Source organism: Etheostoma spectabile, unplaced genomic scaffold (assembly GCF_008692095.1).
Source record: "Etheostoma spectabile isolate EspeVRDwgs_2016 unplaced genomic scaffold, UIUC_Espe_1.0 scaffold00008225, whole genome shotgun sequence".
In the NCBI taxonomy this organism is placed as follows: domain Eukaryota; kingdom Metazoa; phylum Chordata; class Actinopteri; order Perciformes; family Percidae; genus Etheostoma; species Etheostoma spectabile.
Genome location: NW_022603570.1, coordinates 41408 through 62018, shown reverse-complemented (window position 1 = coordinate 62018; position 20611 = coordinate 41408). Strand labels below are relative to the sequence as shown.

At 44.3% G+C, this 20611-nt stretch overlaps 3 protein-coding genes across 3 annotated transcripts; 1 reads left to right on the top strand and 2 right to left on the bottom strand.

Annotated features, from left to right (window-relative positions):
* Positions 1-15: 15 nt before the first annotated feature.
* ik (IK cytokine) lies at positions 16-7667 on the bottom strand (the record flags this gene model as incomplete). The annotated part of the gene is given in 14 exon segments (XM_032508531.1): positions 16-32; positions 35-135; positions 504-543; positions 1038-1146; positions 2096-2259; positions 2424-2470; positions 2658-2728; positions 2921-3035; positions 3705-3872; positions 4132-4191; positions 4548-4629; positions 4632-4642; positions 4810-4870; positions 7658-7667. Coding segments are annotated over 14 exon segments (1056 nt in total), but the record flags the coding sequence as incomplete, so codon positions are not given.
* Positions 7668-8849: 1182 nt separating this feature from the next.
* Positions 8850-10582, bottom strand: ndufa2 (NADH:ubiquinone oxidoreductase subunit A2). The gene is made up of 3 exons (XM_032508530.1): positions 10392-10582; positions 9147-9253; positions 8850-9055 (listed from the first exon to the last, which is right to left on the bottom strand). Exons 1-3 carry the CDS (start codon positions 10496-10498, stop codon positions 8964-8966), a joined length of 306 nt encoding a protein of 101 aa, XP_032364421.1. The 5' UTR covers positions 10499-10582; the 3' UTR covers positions 8850-8963.
* Positions 10583-15500: 4918 nt separating this feature from the next.
* LOC116678814 (complement C1q-like protein 2) lies at positions 15501-19335 on the top strand. Its single transcript, XM_032508533.1, has 4 exons — positions 15501-15746; positions 16829-16882; positions 17711-17842; positions 18941-19335. The coding sequence occupies exons 1-4, from the start codon at positions 15578-15580 to the stop codon at positions 19225-19227; spliced, it is 642 nt and encodes a 213-aa protein (XP_032364424.1). The 5' UTR covers positions 15501-15577; the 3' UTR covers positions 19228-19335.
* The last annotated feature ends 1276 nt before the right edge of the window (positions 19336-20611 follow it).

Here is a 20611-nt window from a genome sequence, read left to right as displayed (position 1 = left end):
TCTCCTTCTCCTCTCTCTCTCCCTGTCTCTCTCCTCTCCCTCTCCCTGTCTCTCTCTCGGTGTCTGTCTTTGTCTTTGGGGGGCTTGGAGGACGAGCCGGCGGACGGGATGTAGTCCCCGATGTCCTCAAAGATACTGGAACAGAGACAGAGACAGATGGAGAGTAGGAACACAACAATAACAATAAGAGCTGATGCTAATGCTAACGTAAGAGCTAATGCTAATGTTAATGTAAGAGCTAATGTTAATGTAAGAGCTAATGTTAATGTAAGAGCTAATGTTAATGTAAGAGCTAATGTTAATGTAAGAGCTAATGTTAATGTAAGAGCTAATGTTAATGTAAGAGCTAATGTTAATGTAAGAGCTAATGTTAATGTAAGAGCTAATGTTAATGTAAGAGCTAATGTTAATGTAAGAGCTAATGTTAATGTAAGAGCTAATGTTAATGTAAGAGCTAATGTTAATGTAAGAGCTAATGTTGTTGTTGTTGTTGTTGAACTGACCTGAGATCAGCCTCAGGAGCTCTCTTATCGTCCAGTTTACCTGAAACACAAACACACCTGTCACTCACACCTGTCACTCACACCTGTCCTCTGTCACCTGGCTGCATCCATCAGAAACACTACAACTGTAATGGAAAGGCTGCACAATACTACAACTTCAGCTCTCAAATACTACAACTGCAGGTCTCAAATACTACGACTGCAGGTCTCAAATACTACAACTGCAGGTCTCAAATACTACAACTGCAGGTCTCAAATACTACAACTGCAGGTCTCTAAATCCTGTCTCTAGGTCTCTAGATCCTGTCTCCAGGTCTCTAGATCCTGTCTCCAGGTCTCTAGATCCTGTCTCCAGGTCTCTAGATCCTGTCTCCAGGTCTCTAGATCCTGTCTCCAGGTCTCTAGATCCTGTCTCCAGGTCTCTAGATCCTGTCTCCAGGTCTCTAGATCCTGTCTCCAGGTCTCTAGATCCTGTCTCCAGGTCTCTAGATCCTGTCTTCAGGTCCCTGCAGCAGCAGTCGTAGATTGACGAACCTTTGTCCTTCTTCTTGATCTTCTTGTGCCGTGTTCCTTGTCTGAGATACGACAGGATCTGGGTCAGCTTCGAGATCACGATGTCGTTGGTGGTCAGAGTTGTCTGAGCCTGAAAACACAGAGATAAGTTATGGTGATGTTATGGTGAGGTCATGGTGATGTTATGGTGATGTTATGGTGATGTTATGGTGAGGTCATGGTGAGGTCATGGTGAGGTCATGGTGAGGTCATGGTGATGTTATGGTGATGTTATGGTGATGTTATGGTGATGTATGGTGATGTTATGGTGTGTCGTGATATAAGGTGATGTTATGGTGATGTATGGTGATGTTATGGTGATGTTATGGTGATGTATGGTGATGTTATGGTGATACTAAGGTGATGTTATGGTGATGTTATGGTGATACTAAGGTGATGTTATGGTGATGTATGGTGATGTTATGGTGATACTAAGGTGATGTTATGGTGATGTATGGTGATGTTATGGTGAGGTTAAGGTGATGCTATGTGATGTTATGGTGATGTATGGTGATGTTATGGTGATACTAAGGTGATGTTATGGTGATGTATGGTGATGTTATGGTGATACTAAGGTGATGTTATGGTGATGTATGGTGATGTTATGGTGAGGTTAAGGTGATGCTATGTGATGTTATGGTGATGTTTTGGTGAGGTTAAGGTGATGTTATGGTGATACTAAGGTGATGTTATGGTGATGTATGGTGATGTTATGGTGATACTAAGGTGATGTTATGGTGATGTATGGTGATGTTATGGTGAGGTTAAGGTGATGCTATGTGATGTTATGGTGATGTTATGGTGATGTTATGGTGATGTTATGGTGATGTTATGGTGATGTTATGGTGATGTTATGGTGATGTTATGGTGAGGTTAAGGGGATGTTATGGTGATGTTATGGTGAGGTTTCGGTGAGGTTAAGGGGATGTTATGGTGATGTTATGGTGATGTTATGGTGATGTTATGGTGATGTTATGGTGATGTTATGGTGAGGTTAAGGGGATGTTATGGTGATGTTATGGTGAGGTTTCGGTGATTACCTCCATGCTGGGGCAGTCGGCCTTGCTGCGGATCAGCGTCGTGGGGATGTCGGTGTCGGTGAACTCGTCGTCCAGGTCGACGACGTACGCCATCCTGCCGGGCAGGAAGAGCTCGTTCCTCTCCACCCCGCCGGTCCTGAACACCACGCGGTAGATGTTCCTGCTTGGGGGGGGGGGAGGGGGGGTAACCAGGTAACCAGACCCGAAGTATTTGAACTCTTTTCTTGAGATACTTGTTGCTACGATGGTCACGTGACGAAAAAACATCACCACGACAATAATTTCAGAATAAAATAATTTCAGAATAAAAGCAGCTGATCTGACTCACCGAGACGAGTCTTGAACTCGATCTTCTCCTCCGGCTCCACGTCTTTCCTAAAAACACAGAGGTCAAAGGTCAGATGGATGTAAAAAAAAAAAACAGTTAGTATTTCAAAATGAATGTCCAAAAAACTACAAACATGTCAGAAAAGGGCGTAAAATAAAGCAACAAAAACATTTAAAAAAATAAAGTTGGACAAAAAAGTGAAAAATTCTGTGAAGAGAGATGAAAGGTTCATACTTAGCCTCTTTCTGGACTTTCTCCATCATGTCTTCTTCTTCTCTCTCTTTACTGGTGATTTCAGCTCTCACCTACACACACACACACACACACACACACACACACACACACACACACACACACACACACACACAGACACACACACACAGACACACACACTTTATAGCAGCTTAATGGAAGTGTTTTCCAGGTGCAGCTACATGCTAAATGCTACATGCTAATGCTACATGCTATCCATGTTGTGATAGTGAGTGACCTCTGACCTTCTGCAGCAGAGCGAAGTCCAGACCTTTCACCAAGTGAGTGTGCTCCATGTCACCTCCCAAAAACTTAGACTCCTGGATCAGCTGACGACGCTTCTCTGCTGCCGACTTATCTCTGAAGCACAACAAACGCACAAACAGAAGACACAAATACACATTAGCATCACTCAGTGGGTCCTATGGCTCTGCAGTTAGCACTGTTAGCATTAGCATCACTCAGTGGGTTCTATGGCTCTGCAGTTAGCACTGTTAGCATTAGCATCACTCAGTGGGTTCTATGGCTCTGCAGTTAGCACTGTTAGCATCACTCACGCCTCAGCATTGTGGGTCCTACAGCTCTGTAGTTAGCGGTGTTAGCATTAGCATCACTCACGCCTCAGCAGTGGGTCCTACAGCTCTGTAGTTAGCAGTGTTAGCATTAGCATCACTCACGCCTCAGCAGTGGGTCCTACAGCTCTGTAGTTAGCGGTGTTAGCATTAGCATCACTCACGCCTCAGCAGTGGGTCCTACGGCTCTGTAGTTAGCGGTGTTAGCATTAGCATCACTCAGCTCAGCAGTGGGTCCTACGGCTCTGTAGTTAGCGGGTTAGCATTAGCATCACTCACGCTCTCAGCAGTGGGTCCTACGGCTCTGTAGTTAGCGGTGTTTAGCATTAGCATCATCACGCCTCAGCAGTGGGTCCTACGGCTCTGTAGTTAGCGGTGTTAGCATTAGCATCACTCACGCCTCAGCAGTGGGTCCTACGGCTCTGTAGTTAGCGGTGTTAGCATTAGCATCACTCACGCCTCAGCAGTGGGTCCTACGGCTCTGTAGTTAGCGGTGGTGCTGATCAGCTCCGTCTCTTCGTAGTCCTTGTTGACTCCGTCTCGTCTCTCTCTCGCTCGGTCTCGGTACTTCTCCGCCAGCTCTCGCTCTCGCTCCATCTCCTGCTGACGTAGCTTAGCATAGTAGCTGCAACAACAAGACAACACGTTAGGGATGAAGACACTGGGCGACTAGGCTAATTAGTCTAAAGAACAACAGACGGATCATAACATCAGGCCTTCACACCTTTGATCTGACCATAACTACAGTACCGGCTAAGTTAGAATCTACTACTACTATACTACTATCTCTAGTCATAGTTCCTCTATCCCCCCCCCCCCCCCATCAGGGACTTTTAGGGACTAAAGTAGACCCTCCGTTGAGACGCTGGATCTTTTGGGCTCACCTCTTCTTCTTTCTTCGCCTCGCTGCAGGATCCTCATCCTCGTTGTAGTCCTTGGGCATTCTGGGAGAAACCATGTAGGTAGTCCCGGTACATCATCACACCGTCATCACTGTGTTTAGCTTTCCCAAATATCTAACAACGAGATTTAGATTATTAATCCCCAATAATGTGGATATAAAGACTACAAGAGTCTGTAAGACCATACTATATACATTTACACTAATGTCCATTTATGATGTTATTATATAGATATATATTATATATATAAAATATATATCATATATATATCTATATATATATATTATATATATAATAATTAATAATATCATAATATAGATATCTATATATCTATATATCTATATATCTTAATATATATATATGTGTATATTTGCCAGACATATGTCAGTGTGTCGGACTCACTCATGGTGTTGGACTTGGAGGGGGGGGCCGAGGACGGCGTTGCCCTCGGCGTCATCAGCAGCTTCCTGAAGTCGTCATGGTCAGTTTGGACCTGGAGACAAACACAAGTTTAACACACACACACTGTACAGAGACACACACTGTGACACACACACACCACACACACACTGTACAGAGACACACACCACTGTACACACACCACACACACTGTACACCACACACACACACACACAGGAGTGTAGGGTGAATAATACTCACTGAGCAGCGGATCTGTGGTCGTCCACCTCGTGGCCTTCAGGAGCCAGAGGTTGGAGTAACTCTCAGCTACACACACACACACACACACACACACCACACACCACACACACACACACACACACACACACACACACACACACACACACACACACACACACACACACACACACACACACACCACACACACACACACCCGCGCAAGCACAGACACACACAGAGAGAGAGAGAGAAATTTACTTCTCAGACTGACAGTGAAGCCATTTAGAAAGCACTAAGATATTTAATAGTATAGTAGTAGTAGTAGTAGTAGTAGTGTAGTAGTAGTAGTAGTAGTAGTAAGTATAGTAGTATAGTAGTAGTAGTAGTAGTACTACATACAATATATTTAAAAACTTTTCCAGTGCAGAAGAGGAAGGAAGCCTCTCCTAACACAACATCAACAATAACACAACTAACTAACCTGGGGCCTGTTGCACGAAAGTAGAATAAAGATATCCAGGATAAGTGAGAAAGCGCAGCTTGACTTAGTGTGACCTGCTCATCGCGGCTTAATCGGTTACACGTAGATAACCAGGATGAACAGGTGGAGCTATGTCCAGCCAGGTGGAGATAACCAGGATGAACAGGTGGAGCTATGTCCAGCCAGGTGGAGATAGCCAGGATGAACAGGTGGAGCTATGTCCAGCCAGGTGTAGATAGCTGGGATAAGTGCACGTTCACAGCTTTCTCAAATAGACCACGTTATCGATCACAGATTTCCTGATGCAGAGATGAGAAGACGCATGCGCCAGATGTTTCACCCAATGAGCAGCAGCTTCTAATGGACAGTAACGAGGAGGGAAGAATATGGAAAAAGGGAAATACGGCTCTTGTCAAACGGAGAAGAAAAAAAACGACATAGCGGACCGACTGAATGTGTGGGGGTTTAAAAATATCTACTTTACCTCAAAAGTGAGCAGAGGGAACTAATGTTCCTCGGGAAATGGACCAAGGACTTTAGGCTTAATTTCAAACCCTTCTTCACAACGTGAGAACATGTTTTACAACCATGCACACATCTCTATAAGCTATATCTAATTCTTTACAATTAATGTTTATACAGAACAATCAGAAAGGGACAACAACTAGAAAAAAGTAAATGACTTTAATACACGCTGTGAACATGTAAAACAATATTCATGTTTTTTTATTCTTCTGACAAGTGACCGCACCAAAATAAAAAGATTAAGAAGCATTGTGGTGTTCCCGGTGTGACGAATGTAAACAACACTACATACGTACAGTATATAGGCCACGTATTGGTCCAGGGATGGGAGACTTATTGAGAAGGTTATGAAACTAATGTAAGCTATAACAAAAAACAATAGGCCCACTTATTAAGGAGTAACACAAACTACCCTTCATTAGAGAAGGACAAGCAACAAGAACATGAAATCATGAATGTATTGGTCTCTGACCAGTCTGCCATTATTATCATCTGGGAATATCGCTACATTAATATCATCACACTTAATCTCCGGAGCGCGTCCTGTAGAAACCTGAAGCTGAGACCACGGACGCTGCGCTGCTCATCTCTACTTTTACAGAGAGAGTGGACACTGACGCGACTCGTAGTCTGCTGGCAGGCAGTAGCCACCGGCCACCGGCCACCGGGCACCGGGCACCGGGCAGCAGCCGCACGCCAGGCAGCCTCGACAGTACCGTCCCACCGGGAAAAGTCCCACTCCACATCAGGGTGCCAGGTCAACCATTTCTAACATCTAAACAACCGTAGGGTTTAAATCAAACTCGCGAAAACAAAAGTGACAAGTAGCTAATGCATGTTAATAAAAATAAAGCAGAACACATGCAGAAGACAACGCAATAACTGTTAAACACGTTTATTTCGGATCAGACGGCAGCTGATTTGACACGAGACTCCAGGATTAATTTTAGCCTGGTTGTTAGCCTGCTCTGGACCAGGCTAGCCTCAAAGAATAAATCTCCATGGTTACTGGGCTGGGCTTAATTCAATCTGGTTTCGTGCAACCGAGTCCAAGCTAAATTCATCCAGGATAACTTGAATATCCCGGCTTAATCCCTTATCCTGGTTTCGTGCAACAGGCCCCGGGAAACATGTAACACAAAATAAATAGAAAGACTAGAAACAAACCAGAAATACAGAAGTATCCTTAATAACATTAACATGTAATGAGAAACCTCCTGAACTTTGAGCTAAAGTTGATGTTTTTTGTGTTTTAGTGAAACATTCCCCAACAACACGGAGCCGATTTACAGAGTGAATCCCTCTGGTAAGAAACCACTGATGGGAATGAATGAATGGATGAATGGAAGGACTGACTCCGCCGTGGAGCAAGGCAGCGTTAAATTAGCAGAAATATGAACGGAGTCTGGTGTGAAGATGCTATCGGGGTCGCGTTAGAGGAGCTAACGTTTAGCTAACAGCATCTCGTAAAGACAGTGACTCGGCGTCTATATCCTTTAATAAAAGAGACAAGTCTTTATTAATACCCATGCTAATGTGTTATCTGACTCTCGGTGTATTAAACGGAACTGTATCTTCATAGGAAGCATGTAGCATGGGGCTAACGTGTTAGCTTTAAATTAGCAGAACTATGAGCGGAGTCTGGTGTGAAGATGCTATCAGGGTCGAGTCAACAGAGCTAACGCTAAGCTAAGCTAGCGTCTATAACGTTCAATAAAAGACAAATCTTTATTAATACCAATGCTAAAGTGCTATCTGACTATCTGTGACCTGTCTCTTTCTAGATGGGATGTAGCATGGTGCTAGCAGGCTAACATGTTAGCGTGCTAACATGTTAGCCTGCTAACAGCTCGACAGACTCACTTTCAGGCATCTCGGCGGCGTTTCGGTGCTTCTTCTTCGGTCTGAAGAGAAGCCGTTACCCGTCACACAACAACCACAACAACAACGACTAACTAGTTAGTTAGCTTAGCTATAGCATCTGCGGTGCTACTTCGTTAGCTTCTTTTTCGTGTTGTTTATTATTCCCCACCGGAACTTCCCCTCTTCTTCTTCTTTTTTAATTTCCGGAGGTTTAGATGTCTTCACAGCGCACTGCTGCCTCCCACAGGGCAAACATATATAACACACACACACACACACACACACACACACACACACACACACACACACAACACACACACACACGCCTCTGCCGCCCCCTGCGGGCCGGCTGCAGTGCTGCGTCTCCTGAAGGCTCTCCGGGTACAGCTGGGTTTCATTCAATAAATCATTAACAACCCAGACAGCACATTACCATATTATACATGAACATTTTATATAAAACATGATGTACATATTATATCTATGCAAAAACTAAACATATAAATCTGATTGATTTATAAACTCATCCCCAGACTCCATGTAAATAATCACTACTTTTAGCGTGTATAGAGCCAGAATATCTGGAGATATGCTGCTCTATACACGCTAAAAGCAGTGATTATTTACATGGAGTCTGGTGGAGATATGCTGCTCTATACACGCTAAAAGTAGTGATTATTTACATGGAGTCTGGTGGAGATATGCTGCTCTATACACGCTAAAAGCAGTGATTATTTACATGGAGTCTGGTGGAGATATGCTGCTCTATACACGCTAAAAGTAGTGATTATTTACATGGAGTCTGGTGGAGATATGCTGCTCTATACATGCTAAAAGTAGTGATTATTTACATGGAGTCTGGTGGAGATATGCTGCTCTATACACGCTAAAAGTAGTGATTATTTACATGGAGTCTGGTGGAGATATGCTGCTCTATACACGCTAAAAGTAGTGATTATTTACATGGAGTCTGGTGGAGATATGCTGCTCTATACACACTAAAAGTAGTGATTATTTACATGGAGTCTGGTGGGTTTGGTGATGGTGATTTCTGTTTCATGGTAAACTAAAAGTATCTTACTCTTTAACTAAAAGGTCTATCTCTGTAGGGATCCATCCCATAATGTTGTCACACCCTTAGAATAATAATCGGAGTCTGTCGGGTTACAGGTTGAAGAAGCAGGAAACAGAGTGACATAATAATATTTAAGGTTTATTATTACATATATCAACACATTTACAAACTGAATGAAGCTGGTTGGACTGAACCACTTCCAGCAGGGACGGGGGGGTGGGGGGTGGGGGGTTAAGGTCTGGACTGAGCCAGAGTCTGCAGAGTGCCGACCACCTGATCAGCGGACATGTTCTCCACGGAGACGCTGCTCTCTTTCCCAAAATCTAAACACAAAGACACGTGTTACTAATTATCAGGATATTAATGCACATATATGGTGGATGATGGTTGTTACCATGGTAACAGCAGACTCACCGTATCGGGCCCAGACCAGGGCCTGGACCCCAGAACATTCACGGACCAGGATCGGGAAATCTGGGTTGGACTTCTTCAGAGTCACATAGTGCTGCTCCACAAAGTCTCTGCAACACACACACCACACACACACACACACACACACACACACACACACACACACACACACACACACACACACACACACACACACACAGAAAGGACAGATTATATCACGTCTGCTCAAAGAAAACATGACTCCTGATTTTAAAAGAAAAGTATTTGAAAACTACATAACTAAATATAACCAAACCCACCAGACTCCATGTAAATAATCACTACTTTTAGCATCGTAAAACACACAGAAACTAAATAAAACTACCAAAAGCCGTCTTGGTTCATCTTTCCACTGTTCCACCAATCACCACTCTGGTCTGGTTGGAATAAACTCTTAATTCACCCATTTACATGTGGAGATATACTGCTCTATACGCGCTAAAAGTAGTGATTATTTACATGGAGTCTGGTGGAGATATGCTGCTCTATACACGCTAAAAGTAGTGATTATTTACATGGAGTCTGGTGGAGATATGCTGCTCTATACATGCTAAAAGTAGTGATTATTTACATGGAGTCTGGTGGAGATATGCTGCTCTATACACACTAAAAGTAGTGATTATTTACATGGAGTCTGGTGGAGATATGCTGCTCTATACACGCTAAAAGTAGTGATTATTTACATGGAGTCTGGTGGAGATATGCTGCTCTATACACACTAAAAGTAGTGATTATTTACATGGAGTCTGGTGGAGATATGCTGCTCTATACATGCTAAAAGTAGTGATTATTTACATGGAGTCTGGTGGAGATATACTGCTCTATACACACTAAAAGTAGTGATTATTTACATGGAGTCTGGTGGAGATATGCTGCTCTATACACGCTAAAAGTAGTGATTATTTACATGGAGTCTGGTGGAGATATGCTGCTCTATACACACTAAAAGTAGTGATTATTTACATGGAGTCTGGTGGAGATATGCTGCTCTATACACACTAAAAGTAGTGATTATTTACATACCCTTCAAACTGCTCTCATGCTAACTGTTAGCCTCTAGCTGCTCTCAGGTCGTTGTGATGTTGCCGTTAGCTGTTAGCTGTTAGCTGTTAGCTCGGTTGTGACCTGCCCGATGCTAACAGCTAACAGCTAACAGCTAACAGCTAACAGAACCCAGATGCCTCTAACAGCCCGGGTCGGAGGTCTTACCTGGCCCCCTTGCTGGCTGCGGAGGTCTGGCAGAGGTGGACGCGGATCTCTCGGAGGTTTTTACCCAAACTGGAGCCGAGACTCCTCACTGCTGCGACGGCCGCCATCTTTTAACTTCCCGCTGTGTGACAAGGACGCGCGGAGGGATACTAGCCCGGAGTGAGTACTGCCAGGCGCCTCTGAACAGGAAATAGTCCCTGAGTCTGTCCTCACAGGCACCAGCCTCCGCCCACCTGCTCTGGGATCTGATTAGATATTAGATATCAGATATTAGATATTAGATAATAGATAATAGATAATAGATAATAGATAATAGATAATATACATTAGAACAACAACAACAGACAATGTGCAAATAGTCCTGAATAAAGTGGCATTATGTTATTAAATTATATAAAAGATATTGTAAAGTAAAGTGAGGCGGCCGTGGTATGTGAGTGAATAAGTGATGTGAAATTAAACAGAATAAAATGTAATTAATAATATAACAGGAGTAGTTACACTCGACACTCGACTCTGTTGCCCCTCTAAAAAAGAAGATAATAAAACAAAGAAGGTTAGCTCCATGGTATAACACTGAAACTCGCAAATTAAAGCAAATATCGCAGAAACTTGAGAAGATCTGGCGCTCCACCAAAACTGGAAAATTCTCGTTTAACCTGGCAAGATAGTCTTAAAACGTATAGGAAGGCCCTCCGTAATGCCAGAGCAGCGTACTACTCGTCATTGATAGAGGAAAATAGGAACAACCCCAGGTTTCTTTTCAGTACTGTAGCCAGGCTAACAGTGCCGACTGAAAGTCCTTCTCCATGTCTTCTCCAGGTCTTCTCCATGTCTTCTCCAGGTCTTCTCCAGGTCTTCTCCATGTCTTCTCTATGTCTTCTCCAGTTCTTCTCCAGGTCTTCTCCATGTCTCCTCCAGGTCTTCTCCATGTCTTCTCCAGGTCTTCTCCATGTCTTCTCTATGTCTTCTCCAGGTCTTCTCCAGGTCTTCTCCATGTCTTCTCCAGGTCTTCTTCATGTCTTCTCCATGTCTTCTTCATGTCTTCTCCATGTCTTCTCCAGGTCTTCTCCATGTCTTCTCTATGTCTTCTCCAGGTCTTCTCCGAACTTCTCCAGGTCTTCTCCATGTCTTCTCCATGTCTTCTCCAGGTCTTCTCCATGTCTTCTCTATGTCTTCTCCAGGTCTTCTCCAGGTCTTCTCCAGGTCTTCTCCATGTCTTCTCTATGTCTTCTCCAGGTCTTCTCCGAACTTCTCCAGGTCTTCTCCATGTCTTCTCCATGTCTTCTCCAGGTCTTCTCCATGTCTTCTCTATGTCTTCTCCAGGTCTTCTCCAGGTCTTCTCCAGGTCTTCTCCATGTCTTCTCTATGTCTTCTCCAGGTCTTCTCCAGGTCTTTTCCAGGTCTTCTCCGAACTTCTCCCACACCCGCTGCTTTGCCTCTGTCCCGGCAGAGGCTTCGGGCCCATCGGTACCTTGCTACTGTCTCCAGAGTCCTCCGGGATAAAGAAAAAGAAAGACTCCCGGAAAGACTCCTTCAGTCGGACGGCTTCCCTGACCACCGGGGTCCACCAGGGTGTTCGAGGGTTACCGCCCCTTGAAGCACCTAAGACCCTCAGACCACAGCTCGCCGCCGCAGCTTCAGCAATGGAAAGTTTGAACATTGTCAACTCAGGTTTAATGTCCTCCGCCTTCACACGGCCCCCCAGCCTTCACAGGGCCCCCCAGCCTTCACAAGGACCCCAGCCTCCACAGGGACCCCAGCCTCCACACGGCCCCCCATCCTCTTCAGGGACCCCCAGCCTCCACAGGGATGCCCAAAAAGCTCCGCCGGAGTGTGAGTTGAAAGTCCGTCGCACAGTGGCCTCCTCCAGACGTTCCCAATTTACCCGCACTACCCGTTTGGGCTTACCAGGTCTGTCCAGAGTCTTCCCCCCCCCTTACCAGGTCTGTCCAGAGTCTTCCCCCCCCCTTACCAGGTCTGTCCAGAGTCTCCCCCCCCCCTTACCAGGTCTGTCCAGAGTCCTCCCCCACCCCCTGACCCAACTCACCACCAGATGGTGATCAGTTGACAGCTCTGCCCCTCTCTTCACCCGAGTGTCCAAAAACATACGGCCTCAGATCAGATGAAACGATTATAAAATCGATCATTGACCTTTGGCCTAGGGTGCTCTGGTACACGTACACTTATGAGCCCCCTAGGGTGCTCTGGTACCACGTTCACTTATGAGCACCCTAGGGTGCTCTGGTACCACGTTCACTTATGAGCATCCCTATGTTCGAACATGGTGTTTGTGATGGACAATCCATGACTAGCACAGAAGTCCACAACAGACAACCACTCTGGTTCAGATCAGGGACCGGTCCTCCCAATAACACTTCTCCAAGTATCTCCATCATCACCCAGTGTGCGTTGAAGGTCCCCTATGGACTATGGAGTCCCCTACTGGAGCACCATACAGGACTCCATCAGGTCTCCAAGAAGGCCGAATACTCCGAAAATCTTGTTTGGTGCATAAGCACAAACAACAGTCAGAGTTTTCCCCCCCATCACCCGCAGGCGTAGGGAGGCAACCCTCGTCGTACACGGGGTAAACTCCAACGCAGCGGCGCTCAGCGGGGGCTTGTGAGTATCCCCACACCCGCCCGGCGCCTCACACCATGGGCAACTCCAGAGTAGGACAGAGTCCAACCCTATCCAGAGGAGAACGGTTCCAGAACCGAGACTGTGCGGAGGGGAGCCCACCAGATCTAACTGGTAGCGCTCCACCTCCCGCACAAGCTCCGGCTCCTCCCCCCACAGAGAGGAGACAGTCCACGTACCCAGAGCCAGCCTCTGCCCCCGGTTCTGGTCCGTCAAAGCCCCTGCCCTTCATTGCCCCCATGTAGCAGTGCACCCGACCCCACTGGTTCCCCCACAGGTGGTGGGCCCATGGGCTGGAGGGAGAGGAGGTCCCTCGATCCCTACCTCAATAACCATGGCATCCAGGAAAAGTTCCAATCTGGCTTTAAACCACGGCATAGTACAGAAACCGCACTTTAAGGTTTTTAATGATCTCATTTTAACAGTGGATCAGGCAACTGCTGTGTGCTGGTGCTTTTAGACTGACTGCGCCTTTGATACGGGATCACACAATCCTGTATCTGGCCTTGAACACTGTGTAGGAAACAGGTTTTGTCTTGAAATGGTTCAGTCATACTTGACTGATAGGAGCTTCTCTGTTATTTAGCTGAACACTCATCGTCAGCTGCTCCTCTTACCTGTGGGGCCCTCAGGCTCTATTCTGGGCCCTATCCTATTCACTGTACATGCTGCCACTGGGTTCCATTTTTCAGAAAACATAACATCTCCTATCATGGTTTCGCTGATGATGTCCAAATATACTTGCCAATGAAATCTATAACCGAAAGATCTGTGCAGCCATTGTTTGATGCTTAAAGGAAGGAAAACCTGGATGGAGTTAAACTTCCTCAATCTAAACGATAATAAAACAGAATTCATCACGTTTGGACGTTCGGAAGCTCTGGGTGACCCTTTTGGCTTTTGGGCCCCTCAGCCTCCCAAAATCGATACCATATTAAAAATCTTGGTGTAATTTGATACCTCCTTTACTTTTAGCAAACAAATCAGTGCAGTTGTCAAGACCAGTTTCTTCCAGTTAAGACTTCTAGCTAAAATAAAGGCCTTTCTCCTTTGAAAGACCTTGAAAAGTCATTCATGCTTTTATCACTGTTCGGCTGGATTATTGTAACTCTCTATATATGGGCCTACCCCAGAAATCTTTAAAACCGGCTCCAGCTAGTCCAAAACGCAGCTGCTCGCCTTTTAACTAAAACACAAAAACAGGAACATATTACACCAGTCCTGGCCTCCCTCCAGGCTACCGTCCGTTACAGGATAGATTTTAAGATCTTGTTGCTTGTTTTTAAGGCCTTAAATGGTTTAGCGCCATCTTACCTGGCTGATCTTATGCCATCATTCTCCAGTCAGAACGCTGAGGTCCGTCAAACCAGCTGCTCTTGACGTCCCAAGATCGAGCTAAAAACAAGGGCGATAGAGCCTTCGCAGTGGGCGCCCCCCCCCCTATGGAACAACTCCCATGCATATTAAGCGGCACAGTCCTTACAAACATTTAAATCACTGCTTAAGACGCACCTGTTTGCTGTGGCTTTTAACCTCGTTAACTTGGATGAGATTTTTAAAGTGTTGTTTGTCTCCCTGTGATGTGTATTTTGGTTGGAGTGATTTTTACACTTGTTATTTGTGTATTTGATACCAACCCTGTTCAGCACTTTGGTCAACTGCTGTTGTTTTTAAATGGGCTATAGAAATAAAATTGACATTGACATTGACATTGTTCTTCCATTGGAGTCTTTGAACCATTCTTGGTCTGGCCCCTCCCCTGAGACCTCTTTGCCATGGGAGACCCTACCAGGAGCAGACAGCTCCAGACAACCCAGCCCTCAGGTTCATAGGGACACACAGACCTCTCCACCACGGTCAGGTGATCCTTCCCGGAGAGGCAAAAAAAATAATCATAATAAACATCATAACTCACATAAACCACAAAGAATTTACATTTCTATAAAAAAGGCCCAAATATGTGCAGAGAACCCCCCCCCCCCCCCCATAAGAGACAGACCCAGCAGGTACTGCTCTACCTGACACCCCAACATGGGGAAGTGAAGGTAGAAGAATCCAGAAGTTTCCTTTAAAATGGATTCATATGAATGTTTTCTGCTGTAGAGGAAGTAAGTTCAACATTAGAATAATCTACTTCCTGTCTTTGTTCTTCATGCTGACGTATGATTGGTTAGTACACACACACCTGTCTGCTGTAGTCTTCTATATAAACACACACACCTGTCTGCTGTAGTCTTCTATATGAACACACACACCTGTCTGCTGTAGTCTTCTATATAAACACACACACCTGTCTGCTGTAGTCTTCTATATAAACACACACACCTGTCTGCTGTAGTCTTCTATATAAACACACACACCTGTCTGCTGTAGTCTTCTATATAAACACACACACCTGTCTGCTGTAGTCTTCTATATAAACACACACACCTGTCTGCTGTAGTCTTCTATATAAACACACACACCTGTCTGCTGTAGTCTTCTATATAAAGCTCCTACAGGTGACGGCCGGTCCAGACCAACAGGAAGCTGCCGCTGGGAGAATGAGGGCTTCTGGGAGTTTGATGCTGCTGCTGCTGCTCGGATCCGTCTCTCCGAGTGGAAGTACCGATTATCAGAAGTCTTTTCCTCAGGACCTCTACGCTGCTCTGAGAGAGACCACCGCCTCGCTGGTCCAGCTGAAGGAGGAGATAAGGTCCCTGCAGACTAAAGGTAGTCATGAACTCTTTACATCGTGTCATCGCAGTTCAGATCCAAAAGAGAGAAATATGTATTTTTCTACATATTGGAGCAAAGTAGGGCTGCACATAGCTACTGATTATCATCATTGTGGATTAATATGTGGATTCTTTTCTGGATAAATGTATTTTTTTAGTCCCTAAATGGTGATTTAATGTTGATCAGAGTTTCCCAAAAAGCCCAAGATGTCCTCAAATGTCTTGTTTGGTCCACAACGTTTCCTGTCCCGGAGGAGAGAAGTAACTAGAAAATGTTCATATTTAACGAGCTGGAATCAGACAAGTTTTACCTTTTTACATAAAAAAAACGACTCAAACTGTTGCGAATTCCACTTGGAGGGTCCAAACGTCGGGACTCAATTGGCTAAGGAATTACTCTAGCTTTGATTATGTATACCAAAAAGATTTATTAATAAAAACAGAGCAATGCATTCCGGACAGAAAATACGTGCACGGTCCTAATTGAAACATGACTAGCTCAGAGGTTCTCAAAAAGGCGCTCAGCAAAGGTGTGCAACGGCTTATAAGGGTTCTCCTTAAGGAGCCCTATTGGTTAAAAGCGTCACTGGGCGGGTCATATCGCCTTAGCAACAGTATTTCTATTGGCTAGGTGGGCGCGACTTCCTGTTTACAGTCTTCGGCAATGTGTCTGTGTGTGTTGGGGGTTGTTTCCTGTGGAAACTCCCCTTTGTCCCCCTTGGTTGTGAGTGAGCACGTGGCTTTCTGGCCTTACTGTATGCTGTTTTCTTGCAAGATGTACTGTTTAACAACAGGATGTCGCCCCCACCTGGATGCCAAACAACAGCACATTTCTCCTTCATTCAATGTCTGACATGAGTTTTGTTTCATTAACTTATGCATAAGTTCATTCACAGTGTCTAAATATGATCACAATACCTGAGTACAATTTCTCACAATAATCACAATATCTGAGTATAGCTTCCCACAAAACCATTCATAGATTATGAAAATAGTTTGAGATCAATTCAATAATGACCATAATTCATCTTTGCATCTCTAGAGCAATGTGTAAAGAAGCTGTGTGTGATGTTGCAGAAGAAGCAGCAGAGCTGAAGACTACGGTGGACGCGCTGAAGCAGCAGCTGCAAGGTAATGTTCTCCGGTCCTTCTTCTGCTGAGCGGTTTACAGCCAGACGTTTCCTTTTTACCAAATACAATGATGGCCAAACACTTTCCACTTCAGGTGAGACAGCGTGTAACAGACCCTCAAAACTGAAAATAACCGTTTAAATATGTAACAGCTGTTATGTCAGTTCTACCCTACTTGAGCTCATTTAAAAACAATCACTCAACACCTGTCTTTATTATTACTGTAAAGTCTAATGTAGCTGGAGCTGCTTTTCCCGCCGTTTACATTGAGTAACGTTATTTTAGACTGGATCAAGCTGTCAGCTAGCGGTTAGACGAATTAGCTGTTAGCTAACGATTAGCCGAATTAGCTGTTAGCTAGCGATTAGCCAAATTAGCTGTTAGCTAGCGGTTAGCCAAATTAGCTGTTAGCTAAACTAACGTTGTTAGCTTTCTGGTGGAGGCTAATGGCAGACCGCTACTGTGGAGCAGATCGTGGAGTGCCGTAAATCCTCGTACATAATTCTTATGATTATCTGCACATGTGCAGGACGGATCGGGTTGACCGGGAGAGGAAGTGGTTTCATAGCCCAGATCCAGGATCTGGACGGTGATGTTGAGAGAGACGTCTGCTTTCAGACAGACCAGCATCTGGGATGCTTCTCTCTCTACATGACATTAATGATTTAAACAGCGGTGATATTGTTCTGCTGATCAAGAGTTTTTACTCGATGATATAATTATATTTCAATGCATTAGCACTTAATTTCATTGTGAAATTGTACAAATTATAAATATGTAAATTAAGTGTTTTTATAAAACTGAATAAAGTCTCTCTCTCTCTCTCAGTCCGACAGGTTGCGTTCACGGCCTCTCTGGTGGTTTCAGGTGAACAAACTATCGGACCGTTTCCCTCGGAGACTCTTCTGGTCTACAAACACGTCACCACCAACATCGGGAACGCCTACAACCCCAACACAGGTAGTCTCATGTTATAACACCACATCTACGTACATTACAGCTTGTTTCTCCCTGATGATGAACATCTGTCCTGTAGGGTAACATTACAGCTTGTTTCTCCCTGATGATGAACATCTGTCCTGTAGGGTAACATTACAGCTTGTTTCTACCTGATGATGAACATCTGTCCTGTAGGGTAACATTACAGCTTGTTTCTCCCTGATGATGAACATCTGTCCTGTAGGGTAACATTACAGCTTGTTTCTACCTGATGATGAACATCTGTCCTGTAGGGTAACATTACAGCTTGTTTCTCCCTGATGATGAACATCTGTCCTGTAGGGTAACATTACAGCTTGTTTCTACCTGATGATGAACATCTGTCCTGTAGGGTAACATTACAGCTTGTTTCTACCTGATGATGAACATCTGTCCTGTAGGGTAACATTACAGCTTGTTTCTACCTGATGAACATCTGTCCTGTAGGGTAACATTACAGCTTGTTTCTACCTGATGATGAACATCTGTCCTGTAGGGTAACATTACAGCTTGTTTCTACCTGATGATGAACATCTGTCCTGTAGGGTAACATTACAGCTTGTTTCTCCCTGATGATGAACATCTGTCCTGTAGGGTAACATTACAGCTTGTTTCTCCCTGATGATGAACATCTGTCCTGTAGGGTAACATTACAGCTTGTTTCTACCTGATGATGAACATCTGTCCTGTAGGGTAACATTACAGCTTGTTTCTACCTGATGAACATCTGTCCTGTAGGGTAACATTACAGCTTGTTTCTACCTGATGATGAACATCTGTCCTGTAGGGTAACATTACAGCTTGTTTCTCCCTGATGATGAACATCTGTCCTGTAGGGTAACATTACAGCTTGTTTCTCCCTGATGATGAACATCTGTCCTGTAGGGTAACATTACAGCTTGTTTCTCCCTGATGATGAACATCTGTCCTGTAGGGTAACATTACAGCTTGTTTCTCCTGATGCTGAACATCTGTCCTGTAGGGTAACATTACAGCTTGTTTCTACCTGATGATGAACATCTGTCCTGTAGGGTAACATTACAGCTTGTTTCTACCTGATGATGAACATCTGTCCTCCAGGTCTGTTCACCGCCCCGGTGAGAGGAGCGTACCACTTTGAGTGGTGGGTGGGGGCCCATGGGGACAACGGCGCCCACCCTGCAGGAGCTGTGCTGGTGAGGAACTCGGAGAAGATCGCCCTGGCCTATGAGCAACAGTCCCAATACTACGGGACGGCGTCTAACGGCGCCAGCCTGCTGCTGGAGGCGGGAGACGTGGTGTTTGTGCGTCTGGGGGCTAACTGTCTGGCGTTCGACAACTACAACCACCACACCACCTTCAGTGGACACCTGCTGTTCCCCATGTGAGACAGAAACAGCAGCTCTGTGTCAGGTTGCTGTTGTCTTAAACAAGTCTTCATAGCATAGACTTGATCTGACTTCATCTGCATCCAAATAATGATAAAAAGTAAAAACTGTAGACAGGGATCTTCTTTTCTGTCAAATATACAGTGTGTCTATATTAGTTCTGATTCTCCGGTCATTTTTAATCAATAAACAAATATTGCAACTCTGTTTATCTTGTTTCAACTAACTTACTGCAAGCTGAGAATGAACTGAAACAGTATTAAGAAACAGAAGGGTTTAACATATTAACTAAGCTATATATAAGTTCTAACATGACGCACAACAGGAGATTTCTCATCTTAAATAAGTAGATTTTGTTTCTAAAGCAAACTGCGTCCATTTCGCTGCGTTATTGACGTGTTGAAACGTCAACAGACGTGTGTCAGCGTGGACACAATTTAGTTTTTTAAATTAATTTTAGTTTTTGGTTTTATGTCAGTTTTGTGTTCACAAAAAAAAAAGAGTTAAAATCATTTCTCTAGACCTTCACAAGTGTGTGTGTGTGTGTGTGTGTGTGGTGTGTGTGTGTGTGTGTGTGTGTGTGTGTGTGAGAGACAAAACAAGATTAAAATACAACTACAGAGACAAGAAAACTGCAAAAAGATACAAAACAACTACAAAGAGACAAGAAAACTACAAAAAGATACAAAACAACTACAAAGAGACAAGAAAACTACAAAAAGATACAAAACAACTACAAAGAGACAAAAAACCAACAATTACAAAGAGAAAAACTACAAAGGGACACAACAGACAAACAACTATAAAAACAGACACAAAACTACTACAAAGACAAAAACTTGTGCGTGCACCCATTCACGTGTTCCACCATTTATGAAGATGTGTTTTAAAGAAAAGCTGCGTGTGCAGTTAATGTGACTGATGGACTCTCAGGTGACCAATGAGGCAGCAGAAGTGCTTCCTGGGTAATTGGAGATGAGGCGTGTTCACTCTGATTCTCAGAAAAACGTTGTGGTTTCCGTGGTGAACAGATGGTGACGCTCATCTCGGTCGGCTGAGTTTTCCAAACATGCAGCACTCGGCGTGTTGAAAGATTCTGTTCACTCCACCAGACTCCATGTAAATAATCACTACTTTTAGCGTGTATAGAGCAGCATATCTCCACCAGACTCCATGTAAATAATCACTACTTTTAGCTTGTATAGAGCAGCATATCTCCACCAGACTCCATGTAAATAATCACTACTTTTAGCATGTATAGAGCAGCATGTCTCCACCAGACTCCATGTAAATAATCACTACCTTTAGCGTGTATAGAGCAGCATATCTCCACCAGACTCCATGTAAATAATCACTACTTTTAGCGTGTATAGAGCAGCATATC

Excerpts from the sequence above, each read along its gene's own strand:
- LOC116678814 (XM_032508533.1), top strand. The coding sequence starts at position 15,578 with ATGAGGGCTTCTGGGAGTTTGATGCTGCTGCTGCTGCTCGGATCCGTC. Across the intron at positions 15,747-16,828 it reads AAGGTCCCTGCAGACTAAAG|AAGAAGCAGCAGAGCTGAAG; the intron begins GTAGTCATGAAC and ends GTGATGTTGCAG. Across the intron at positions 17,843-18,940 it reads CGCCTACAACCCCAACACAG|GTCTGTTCACCGCCCCGGTG; the intron begins GTAGTCTCATGT and ends TCTGTCCTCCAG.
- ndufa2 (XM_032508530.1), bottom strand. The coding sequence starts at position 10,498 with ATGGCGGCCGTCGCAGCAGTGAGGAGTCTCGGCTCCAGTTTGGGTAAA. Across the intron at positions 9,254-10,391 it reads GCAGCCAGCAAGGGGGCCAG|AGACTTTGTGGAGCAGCACT; the intron begins GTAAGACCTCCG and ends TGTGTGTTGCAG. Across the intron at positions 9,056-9,146 it reads CCTGGTCTGGGCCCGATACG|ATTTTGGGAAAGAGAGCAGC; the intron begins GTGAGTCTGCTG and ends CTTTGTGTTTAG.